General features: G+C 37.4%; 1 protein-coding gene across 1 annotated transcript; it reads left to right on the forward strand.

Moving 5' to 3' along the window:
• Positions 1-7594: 7594 nt before the first annotated feature.
• On the forward strand, positions 7595-12449 carry LOC311045842 (charged multivesicular body protein 5-like). The gene is made up of 8 exons (XM_084057898.1): positions 7595-7724; positions 8449-8553; positions 8809-8855; positions 9011-9104; positions 9351-9422; positions 10313-10421; positions 11297-11412; positions 11650-12449. The coding sequence occupies exons 1-8, from the start codon at positions 7656-7658 to the stop codon at positions 11698-11700; spliced, it is 663 nt and encodes a 220-aa protein (XP_083914024.1). The 5' UTR covers positions 7595-7655; the 3' UTR covers positions 11701-12449.
• Positions 12450-13203: the final 754 nt, after the last annotated feature.

Genomic DNA, 13203 nt, shown 5'->3' on the forward strand with positions numbered 1-13203 from the left:
GAGAGTAGTAACCTGACACCGTCAAATGGAAGAATCTTGAGACACACATTTGTTTCACAGCCTACTTCCATCTGAGACTCGGTAAGCAGAATCGATGACAGACGTTTTTTCTTTTTTTCAAGCTACTAGGCAGGTGATTGGATGATCCCGCCCCTAGCAGCCGCTGATTGGTTCGAATACGCAGCGTTTCGGGCAGCTTTACCCCCTGCGCAATCCCAGACCTCCTTCCTGAAATCAAATGCAAATCAGATTTCCGGAGGGAGGGGGGTTTACCAGGTTAGGAGAGTAGTGTAGCGGTAGTAGTGTCAGTGGTGACACAACCTTAAGAGCAGACTCTCCCGGGAAATCCAGCCCAATTGCATCTCCCACAAGCGGCACAGCTACTTACTTGGATCATATTTTATAATATATGGTAGTATTTTTCAAGGGGTAGAAGTTTGAAATGTTTCAAAGATTATATCTTCTACCATTGATTAGTGGTGGCAGTGACTCAGCTGGTATGAGCAGCCATCTGGGAACCTGAGCGGTTCCCGGTTCGAATCCCCGGCTCCTCCTGGCTTTGTGTTGAAGTTTCCTTGAGCAGAGGGGTTCTCAACCTTTTCAGGGCCGTGACCCCCAAAATAATCATATTTGAACTGGGGACCCCCCCACCCTGACAAGCACTTGGAATTGTAGGAGTTGAGGCATAACATTTAGTCTGACTTGGTTACATAGATAAATATTGTGAAAATAGCAGATCTACAAGCTGACAACGCCTCGCAAGAGCTTGTGCATCTTTCTTATATTATTTGACAATTTGGTCAATGTATGACCAGTTTTTATAGTTTAGTTTGTTGATCACTTTTGATGCAGTAATCAATACAAATACCCTATTGTATAGCATTTATCTATTGAGTGGAGAGGGATCAAAAATAACAATTGTATTATGTAGCTATATATTCAAGTTGTAATAACCTTTAGCAAAAATATTGTGTTTATGTTAATATATTTAAATGTTCTCACATACAAACAGAGCAGCTTGTCTTTTAAAAACGAACAAGTAAAATCGATTTAACATTATCACTGCCAACTTTTGGCTTAGGTTTAGCGAATAGCATTTTTGTGAGTTGTGTAGTCATGTGTGTTTGTCCTGTGTGGGCTTCTGTATGTACTGTAAATGATAGTTAAGTGCTTTGCTCTTGTGAAACCATGACAAAATCTCTTAAATAAGGAAGGAAAGAAATGCTACTTATTTGGGCAAAACACTATGTACAAAATTATTCATAACCTCTCAGGAAACATTCTCCTTACTTCAGCACAAGTAGTACACAGTAAAGTTCAGAGAGTTACTTTAACTAATAATAAACTGTTACTTACATTCAACACCTCTGGTTTGCCCTTCCAGGAAATCGAGCTGTGCTGTTAGTAGATGTGATAGCAACATCTGTTGTTGTCATGTGTTCATACTGAACTCAACTCAACAGATCTTCAACTTCAACTTAAAGGACAACTTTAGTTTTTTACAACCAAGGTTTATATTTTAGCTTGTAATTAAAGTAAATAAAAGATGAGTGTTATTGTTTTTTTTTTTCATTTACTGCTTTCTACAGTTTTGGCAATTTTTGTGATATTTTTTACAGTGGGCGGGGGCATTCTGTCCGGTGGCTAAATATGCCTTTTCTACACAATAAAAAAGGTCTTGTGGTCTTTGATGGCCAGATGTGAGTTATTGGGGGCTAGAAGAGCTACTGTAAATAATAATAAAGAAAACACCGGGTTATTGTGTAAAAAAATGCATATTTAGCCACCGGACAGAATGCCACCGCCCACTGTAAAAAAAGATCGCGAAAATTGCTAAAACTATAGAAAGCAGTACATTTAAAAAATGTAACACTCATATTTTATTTACTATAATTTCAATCTAAAATATAAACCTTGGTTGTAAAAAACTAAAGTTGTCCTTTAATTGTCAAATCACAGATTTACAAAAAATGGTGAAAAAAAAATAGTGTGTGAAATTATTTGTTTTACAAGCTCCCATCATTCTTCTTCTTTGTCTTCTTTATCTTCATCTTTATCTTCATCTTCTTCCTCTTCTTCATATTCTTCTTCATTTTCTTCTTCCTACAAAAACAGTAATATTGTTTACTGTGAGTATTAACAGACTGTACTGTATTGGGCAATGTTTTGTACAGCAAGGCAGTGCAAGGATGTCAATGGGGGTTTTAGCGATAAACTGAACTTGTTTGCGTGTTCTTTGCGGGGTTATTTTTGTCTGACAACTGTCATCGAATTAATTCCTTGTAATTATGTAAAACTAACCCTAACCCTACGATCACTGAATATATACTAAATAATGTGTATGATGGTTGTGGTATGGTTCCCTGTTTGCAGTGTATCATATTGATATGGTTGTTTTTGTGTCCTACAGTAATTTACTCTGCCTGTGACAGATGAAAAGCACTTTTGTTTTGTTTCATTCCAAAGTGTAAAATGAGAGCGTTTGAGTACGTATACACAATCCATTAGTATAAATGATAAGTATACTACACAGTCAGATCCGGACTATTGATTCAACTCTTGAAAGGCTTTTTACAGTTGGCTAAAAAATGTAATACACTCGGATATTAATGTAGTGTATCCACTTATAGCATAAAATGTGTTCTGGTGCCTTGTTTTGTGTGCCTTAATTGTAGCGTATTAAACTCAGCTTTTCTATTTGTGTCTATGGTAATTCTCCTTTATGGCACAATGTCTTAAGCCATTTGTGTGATGTACAGTGCAAAGTTCTGTTTTCATTTTTAATTGGCATTATGTATTTATATTAATACAATCTACAATGCTTAACAGTGATGTTATAGTTGTATTATTTTGTCTCTTTGGGAGTATAATAGCAGGCAAGTATGGACGACCTAGCAAGATAGAGATATATAAAACAGTTGTATTGTTTAAGTTACAACAACAAAAACATGTTCTGTTTCTTTGCTGCTCCCCTAATAGTATACTCCTTTTAACCCATTAAGGCCTGAGGCCGATTCTACAATGCCTTCTAAAACAGTAGGTTTTAATGGGTTAAAAGACCACAGTGCACTAAAGCTCATTGTGTAATTTTAAACTGGACACTTATACTCTCAGAGCTAAATTATCAATGAGGATTTTACCGTGTGCATTTTGTCAACATGCTGTATTAGGTATTCATGTTGCACTTTCCTGTATCTGTGAGCTTTGAATGTCAAAACATTGTTCACATGGACAATAAAATGAATTATATCTTGGCAGAATGACAAATAGATTTCTTCATTTGAAGACAGTATGAAAGACTTGCATTGTTGGACTGCTTGTCTGTCACAGTTTGTTTCAGTCTTGTCTTTTTCCAGGCATACACTCATACAGTCAGATTGCACATAATGCATCGTACATACTTTACTGCAGTGGTTCTCAAACATTTTCATATCAAGGATGCCTAAATTGACATGTATTTGGCCATGGACCCCCATCTGAAAAATGTATTCTAAATTATTCTACATTTAAAAAAAAAGAAATAAATCAAAATTGTATATATATATATATATATATATATATATATATATATATATATATATATATATATATATATATTAATTGCCGATCTACTGGCTTATCTGCAATTGTAAGCTTGTGTGAGCTTGTAGATCTGCTATTATTGAAAAGCTAAAGCACAAAATTGGGTTAAAGTGATTAAACTGCTCTTGTTAATTATTTTTGCTGGGGACCCACTTTGAGAACCGTTGCTTTACTGTATGGATTCCAATATCGGTCTGAATAACAATAGACAATTGATTATATAAAGAGGTTAATGAGGGAAGCCATTGGTTATGCACAACCTAGCTATGCTTTGCAAAGAAACAATGCGTTAAATTCATTGCACTGATTCAGTCTTTGTTTGTTGTAGGAGGTAAAGTTAGTGTTTCCATGGTGAAGCACATTCAAGGTGATTGGGAGGCATTGATTGTCACAGTGACCTTGCTCACTGTGAGCTTTCATTTGCAGTTTCTTCTCCATCAGCCACAGTTTGCCACGAAATGAAATGAAGCTCATCATCACAGTTGTTGTTGTTGCTGCTGTGTTGAACTAGTGGTGGATGATGAAGAGCTCCGTTTACCACAGTGTAAAAACACTTTGTTACAAGTAAAAGTAATAAGTCAAAGTACAAAAGTATTAGCATCAACATTTAAAGTAGCAACGGTAAAAGTACTCATGCAGAATCATATCATGTTATTATTGGATAGCAGTTATTGATCATTAACCACTTTTTTTGTGTAATATATTATATTGGTAATCTAGTTATAAGTATATCATAGATGAGAGACAGGTTTGTGCTTTGTTGAATTATCCAAAAAAAAAGGGTTTCCAGTCAGATGCAGATAAGGCACAGAAAAAAAACAAGAACACAAAAGAAATGCTGGCACACCAACAAAAGTAATGTACAACGATGTTTGGCAAGTGCAAACATAGTTGTATAATATTTTGCATTCCTTTTGTCTCGTTATAGTTATATAAAGACATTATATAAGGACATTATGTACAGCATACAGTGGTTCTCAACCTGTGGATCGTGTGTGTGTGTGTGTGTGTGTGTGTGTGTGTGTGTGTGTGTGTGTGTGTGTGTGTGTGTGTGTGTGTGTGTGTGTGTGTGTGTGTGTGTGTGTGTGTGTGTGTGTGTGTGTGTGTGTGTGTGTGTGGGGCCTTGCAACAAGAGGCGTTGTGAGCTTGTAGATCTGCTATTTTCACAATATTCACTGTATCTGTGGAACCGAGTCAAACTAAATGTAATGCCTCAACTCCTACAATTTCAAGTGCTTGTCAGGGTGGTGGGGGGGGGGGGGGTCCCCAGTTCAAATATGATTGTACAGGATAAAGGCATGGTGATGATGGGAGCCACTGTTAAAGGCATCCATGCAAACCTTCTGACATAACAAATCAAACTGCCTCCTCCTTCCTCTGGGAGATGTCTGATCTGCTTTTCACCATGGCAACAAAGAATTTGCAACACTATGCTCAGGAGACTTCATATTAATGTATTAATTCATCTATTTCAGTGGTAGTACATTTACTCAAGTACTGTACAATTTCTACTTTACTTGAGTATTTCCATTCTTTGATATCTTATACTTCTACGCCACTACATCTTAGAGGCAAAAGTTTTAACTTTTTCTCCACTACAATTATTTGAAATATTTAGTTACTAGTAACTTTGCAGATTTAGATTATTATTACAAATAGACCTTAACCCTTACTAGCCTTATTTCATACTTGGGGATATTCAGAAATAGCAGATCTACATGCTCACAACGCGTTGCATTCTTTTACTTATAGGTACTTTAAGTATATTTTGACACCAAAACTTTAGTAGGCCTACTTTTACTCAAGTAACAATAATGATGATAACATCAATAAATGAATACTGTCCTTTTACAAAGTAAAATATGTAAAAATCCCTAGGTTGTTTTACAAAGTAAAAATCCCATTGTGGGATTGTTACTTTTACTGAAGTAAATAAATTGGCGTACTTCCTCCACCAGTGATTTATTTATTTTACATAGTGATAATATTTTGCCCTTGTGGGACCTCATCTCATCCTCGTTTGCCTCATGGAAGACTGCTCTGGAAGAATTATGTAAGGACAAACAGATCTCACAGGTCTAATTATTAACAAGGTTTTTATCATGTGGGGGTGGTGGCTGCCAGTCTGTCTCACTTGTGCAATGATGCATCACATCACACCCACCGTAATAATAACTAAGATCTTTTGGCCTGACCAAGATTTGCATGGATCTGCAGGCCAAAGTTTGCTGATAATAAGTTGGTATTGTTCAAACAAGCACGATGCTTGCAATGGAAGCATGTCTACATTCCATGGATGCAAACACTGTGCTTCTAAAAAATATATATAGATTATTGTGCTATAACTGTTATTGTTGTGTTATGTATTTGTTATAGCCTAATCTTTATTGTTCATAATGCCATTGATCTCTGTGTGTGTTGCTGTGTACTACATGCCAAAGTGACAAAGTCCCATTGACAACATCATAGCCTATCGGCTATGACACATTAATTCTGACACATAATCAGTGGTGTAAAGTAGCTACTGTAAGAACCTTTAATCAAGTACTGTAGGCTACTTGAGTAAAATGTTTTGGTACTTTTACTTTACTGGAGTATTTCCAATTTTCAATACTTCCACTCCATTACATCTCACAGGCAAATATTGTACTTTTAACTCCACTACAATTATTAGAAAACTTTAGTTACTAGTATTAGCTGTAGATTTTGATTATTGTTACAAAACATACATTAACCACTTTAACCCCACATTTTGGCCATTTAAAAATAGCCGATCTACAAGCTTACATAGGCCGCGATGCGATGCATTGTGAGCTTGTAGATCTGCTATTTTCAAAAGATTTTTATACATATTGAACTTGTGAAATGGGGCATTCTGCATAATGGGTACTTTTACTTTTGGTACTTTAAGTACATTTTGATACCAAATTGCCAATACTTTTGTACTTTTACTCAAGTAGATTTTGAATTCTGGACTTTTACTTGTGACAGAGTATTTCTACATTGCAGTATTGATACTTTTACTTAAGTAAAAAATGAGAGTACTTCCACCACTGCATAATGGTCACAACACATGGGTAACAAAGGCTGAACTACATTGCCAGGCATGTTATGGGACAAAAGCCTTTCTTTAGCAGCTGCAGTGCTTCAACATCGCCACAAGAGGGCAAGCGCGTCTAACACACCATTGGTCAGACGCATTAGTGCCGAGCAGCGTGATCTAATATGAGAGTGACGACACTAACTTTGACTCCCATCCTAAGAATGGAATGCGGAAATGCTCGTTCTATCACAATATACTTGTTTGGAACTACAGCCCATAGCGGCCCGCTTTGCGGCGAGATCAAAGCGTGTCATAACTCTCTCTCTCTCTATGGGTCTGGTGCCGAGGTGCTGCCAAAAGGGTTGCCATGTCCGCTTATTATAAGCGACGTTGGGCTTTCTGTCCTAATGTCGTTTGTAAACCAGTGATTCTTAAACATTTTCATGTCAAGGACCCCCAAATTAATATGTATTTGTCCTCAGACCCCATCTGAAAATATATTGTGCCAGGGACCCCCCCAAACAAGATTTGCGTTATAAATGTTTCACAAATGTTCAAAAAAATGACCTTTCCCCAAACAAGATTTGCGTTATTAAAATGTTTCACAAATGTTCAAAAAATGACCTTTCTTTTTTTCAAAATTCCTTTTTTCTTCTTTTGAAAATAGCAGAACTACAAGCTCACAACGTGTCGCAAGCTTGTAGATGTGCTATTTTCAAATCGCCGTAACCAAGGACCAAGGAAGGACCCCAATGGAAACAAGACCGCAAGGACTTCTTTGGGACGGACCTTTTAGAATCAATCAAGTCGCTTCCTTTGGGCTTGTTTTCATTTTTAAAAAGCATGGGTTTCCGAGGCTATGTTTTCATAGACCCGGTTGCTTATTTCTTTCGCAGTATCTGGCAACACTGGCTGCCAACCAATAGAATGACTTTGTACCCCTGCTGCTTCCGGGTGTCTTTAAAGCCCTTTGGCTTCTGATGCGCCTTTATTTTGTAAGATAAGATACACGTTTTAAAACCTTTTAAAAATGAATAGAATATTTGGACGGGGGACTCCGAAAGCGCCTCCTCCAAACCTATCGGATTGCATAGGCAGTGTAAGTATCGATCTGTTGCAAAACCCAGTGTTTTACCGTTATATGATAGTTCTGATTTATTTATTTAGCTAATCATATTTTGTGTAGACAAGGGAAGGCAGTCGTATGATTTAGTATATTAGCGTCACTTATATAAGACACTGTCCATGGACGTTTGTCTTAACCTTAAACATTAAACACATTGCAGCACATTAAAACCAGCTTTTTTCAACCCAAATAAAACATTGAACCCATTTCAACCCATGTTCGATTAATTGAATGCACAGGACCCCAATGGAAACAAGCCATGCTTTCTTGGGTTTATCCTTTTAGCATCCTTTTGTATGGAAGGAACTCTACCTCTGTGCTTTTTTTTGCAAACTGTTAATAAAGTAATCAATCAATCAATCAATCAATCAATCAATCAATCAATCAATCATTTCCTAAACCTAACCACCTCACCCTAACCCCGAAGTACCTCCCAACCTCAACCTTTCATCATAACTACATCTATTTAACAATGTCCTCATCTGAGGATTGTTTTGTATTTTTGTATTTTTTTAATCTGAGATCTGAGATTTTCTCTAATTTTACTATCCTTTTGGTCACCACAAAGCCAGTAAAATATGGTGTGTGACACACACACACACACACACACACACACACACACACACACACACACACACACACGCGCGCGCGCTGAAGACCATTATGTTATTGTTTATGTCTTTTATTTCTCTCATAGGTTGATGCCAGAGCAGAGTCTATTGATAAGAAGGTTGCCAGACTTGATTCTGAACTTGTCAAGTACAAAGATCAAATGAAAAAGATGAGAGATGGTCCTTCAAAGGTATGACACTACACCAAAGCATTTATAAAAATGCCTTCTAAATCAGTAGTTCTCACACTTTAAAGATTTTTCAAAAATGTTCAAACACAGATGTACAAGTTCGCAGCGCTGTGAACTTGTATATCTGCTATTTTTGAATAGCCAACGCAAAAATCTAAAATGACACAGATGCTTTCCCGGTTTTAATGGGTTAACCTAATAATGTATATCTTTAGCGATCATAAATGTAATTTATTCTTCTGTTTTCATATGTAGAATATGGTGAAACAGAAGGCAATGAGGGTCCTGAAGCAAAAGCGAATGTGAGTCCTGCATTGTCCAAGTTACTCCTACGTTCCCGTATTTTAACATCTAGATGTGATTGATAAAGTACCATAGATGTGACTGCATGCAAAATACAAGTATTACTCCTCAACAAGCTGTGGGGGTTGTTTACATTTCCGCTATCCTGTTTTAGGTATGAAGGTCAAAGGGATCAACTGGCGCAGCAGTCTTTTAACATGGAGCAGGCAAACTACACCATCCAGTCACTAAAGGACACCAAAACAACGGTGAGAGTCAAACACGTACAGTAGATCCAGTCTGTCCAGATCCAGAGCTGTCCTCCTAACAAATGTGTACTGTGCATTATAAACCTTTTACATGTGAAGAGACAGGTCATGCCTTTAATTCTTATGGGAAGATAGAAAGGAGGATGCATTCCTGTTACCAGTGCAACAGGTACTGTAACAGGAATATATCTAATATAGCAATATATCTAATATAGCCTATATCTTGCATGTCTTTTCTGTTCTTAGGTGGAGGCCATGAAGATTGGTGCAAAGGAAATGAAAAGAGCATACAAGGACGTCAAACTTGACCAGATTGAGGTATCTAATCACACACAGTGTTGCTGTCATTTCAGTAGTGTTCGTTAACACAGCACATACAATAAGGCCCATGTCAGGAACATATTTTTCAAATAATCTTCATTGATAATTTGATCTCTAACAAACAAAACAGAGTGTGAGGCTTTTTTTTTTTTTTAATACAATACCAAATCCATACCTGGGGATGCACATGCCCCAACTACATGCAGTCTTGGGACTGCAACCACGACCACAAAATCATAGCTTTGATTTTGGAAAAATGAAAAATTGTCATTCTCTTAATATGCCAATGATCAATGCCCATGTGCAGTTTCATATCCATTGGTCAACCCACTAATGAGAAAAACAGATGGACAGAGATTTTTCTATTTTATAGTAGTATTATAGTAGGATAGAAGGATGTAAGTGTAAGGGCTAGTATGGTCTCTTTTTCTTGGTTAAAAAAAACACTTTTTGAAATTGAAAACACTTATTTTATTTTTGATTGAATAACTTATTAGCAGTTTATTAAAAAAGCACAGGAAAGTACAGTTCAATACAAGATCTGCTAAGAGGATTCTAAACCCAAGAAAGCCTATGGCTGTTTCCATTGGGGTCCTTTGTACTCAATTCATTGAAATATGAATGACAGACAAATATACACTACTATGCAAAACATCATATAAACAGTTTGAAAACAAAATGTCAACAACAAAAAAAAAGATTACAGTAAACAGTTCGAGGGGGAGGGCTAGGCTTTGACTTTTACACAGTTTTCTCACGTTTTTTTCACGTTAATTGCATTAGTGTAGCGTAGAATGATCACTCCGGTTAAGTAGAAAACCCACACCATCATGATTCCAGTTCTTAAAAAGACAATGCTGATTGCCACTTGAATTTTTTGTTTCCAGGATCTACAGGACCAGCTGGAGGACATGATGGAAGACGCTGGCGAAGTACAAGAAGCTCTGAGCCGCAGCTATGGAACACCAGAGATCGATGAGGATGATCTTGAAGCAGGTACAGTATGCCTGTCTGTGTCCAGGTACATGTTCACATGAGCGTTTGCAGGCCCAGATTAACGCACTTGCGCATGGGGCTGCAGCCCATGGCACCAAGCTATGGGGGTCACAAAACCGGGGACCCCCAGGGTTCCTAGAGGTGATTCCAGGGGCCCCCAGCTAAGTAATTGATAGTTAGGAACACCTCAGAGTTAAATGAAAATGTTTAGATTTTACAGTGTGTAGATTGAGATCCCAGAGATAAAAATCCTAGTATATCAAATGGGGGACTGTGGCATAATGTATATCAAACCCAGGTCCTTGACATTAAAAAGGTTGAGAATCACTGCAATATGTGGCCAAAGCTGGGAATAGACAATGAAATGTCCATGACAGCCCGTCAATAGAGGGCACTAGTGCGCCATACCACCTCTAGCTCTTCCTTGAATAAATAATAATTACTTTAAAATATATTCTATATATATTTTAAATGATCAAACCAACAAGGTAAATATTATATGGTTAATTACTAGTGAGTAAAATGTATAATCTTCCATAAAATGTAGATAAAAAACGTTCTATGTGTTGTCTAAACGTAATGGTGTGTGCGCAAACATCCTGTCGGTTGCAGTGAATATGGATAATATAATAGCCTACAGCAGCATTTTATTATTAGCCTATATGTACAAACAGGTGTAGTACTCATAATTCCTGCTCATGTAATTAGTTATGTGTGTCTTTCATAAATGAATGACTATAGCCTATAGGGCAGGGCCTATCAAAATAAACTAGTGTGATAACATAGTACATGTTATTAGCTTCATTTTTGGTGTAGCACCACCTGGGGAAAAATCCACCAGCTGCCACTGGAAGTGTGTATGCTTGCATTTTCAGAGCTGGACGCCCTGGGAGATGAGTTGCTGCTGGATGATGACAGCTCCTACCTGGACGATGCAGCTACCGCCCCTTCTATTCCCGAGGGAATCCCCAGTGACAGCAGCACAAACAAGGTATTTCGACGCTTGGTCAGGTGCTTTTGACAGCTTATGCTGATGCAGAGACTGCCGTTTCCCGTACCATGTTAACACAGAGAGAATTATCATTACCGATATACTCTGCAGATACTCTGCCTATCGGTGTGCAACTCGAACAGCGCTTTGTTGGCAATGTTTTTGCCAGGTTGAGAACCACTGCTGTAAGTGACCGTGTATGGATGATTTTGCTAACATGCTTTACTTTGGTTCCAGGATGGTGTTTTGGTGGATGAATTTGGCCTGCCGCAGATACCTGCCACATAGAACAAGACTGGAGGAAACAGCTGCACTTCAACTGGAAACACTTTTATATGTAGAGTAACATTTATATACATGCAAAAAAACAGTTTGACCTGAGAACACTACTGTATGGAAGTTGTCTTGGTGTTGGGTTGTCTGTTGTTGAATACAAGAACGCTCGCCCCAAAACACGCTCGCCCCGGGTAAAATCCAGCGACCTCAGAACTATCGCCACCAGGTATTCCTAAACGTAACCTCAGTAAAACTATGCCTAAACCTAACCTTATTCCTAAACGTAACCTCAGTTAAAACTATGCCTAAACCTAACCTTATTCCTAACGTAATCTCAGTAAAACTATGCCTAAACCTAACCTTATTCCTAACCTTAACCTCAGTAAAACAAATACAAGAACCACTGGGGTGAGCGGTCCGCGCAAAATATGGGGCCGAGTGTGTGTTGGGGCAAGTCTTCCGGTTACCGTTACTACTACCATGCTAGCATGTGGCCTTGTAACATACCATACAACATTTTTTTTTTTGTAGTTTACACCTCGTCCTTGATTTGTCATTGTGTTGCTCATCGACAGTATTATTAGGCAGAATTAATTTATTACTATTTGTTGTCAATGTTTTTGTTTTGTTTGTTTATTTGTTTGTTTGGAATGCTGAAACGCACTGGTTTAGACATTGATTTCAGAGTTCTGAAAAGGTTGTATTCCAGTGTTGAATACGTGTGTCATTTGAAACAAACAAAAAATAAATTTTAATTTAAAAATCAAGATCTGTTAATTTAATACACTATTAGACATGAGTGGGATGCATTTCATGTTCTCTTTCACCCCTTTTGCTTGATATATTTTCCATGGCAGGTTGTTTTCTTGCTCGGCTTTTTGGTGCTTTGAAATGGTGACTTTTTTTAAATTCTAACAGTAATTAATATAGCATAATAAGATCCAAAACATGGGTAATGTGCTAACTATTACTAATAATAATAATGAATAGACCCCATGAGAGGTTGTAGTAGATGGCGAATGCTTACAAATTTGCCTGCATGCATTCACACATGCATTATTTACTGCAGTGGTTCTCAACCTGTAGGTTAGGACCCACCAGGGGGATCCCCACATGATTTTGGGGGGTCCCCAGATGACAGTGAAGTGACAATTAAAGACTTCTAAGACCTTTTTAATACCTACCAAAAAAAGACCATTGGTCAAACATTGGCCAAATCGTCAAATAATAAAAGAGGCAAAAATTGTGTAACTGAGTCAAACCTTATCAGGGTGGAGGCCCTTATCAGGGTGGAGGTTCCCATGCAGTTCAAATGATTATTTTGGGAGGTCAGCCTGAAAAGGTTGAGAACCAATGATTTCCTGCACTATATTTCACATGCACTATTTAAAAAAAAAAAAAAGGATATTTAAATAATGTAAACAGTAATATTTTATTTGTCATGGTGGATGTGTCATAACACAATTATAGCTTTCACTTTTATTATAACATCAATGACATTGTGAAATTAATTGC

Source organism: Gymnoscopelus microlampas, assembly GCF_963454915.1.
Source record: "Gymnoscopelus microlampas genome assembly, chromosome: 5".
In the NCBI taxonomy this organism is placed as follows: domain Eukaryota; kingdom Metazoa; phylum Chordata; class Actinopteri; order Myctophiformes; family Myctophidae; genus Gymnoscopelus; species Gymnoscopelus microlampas.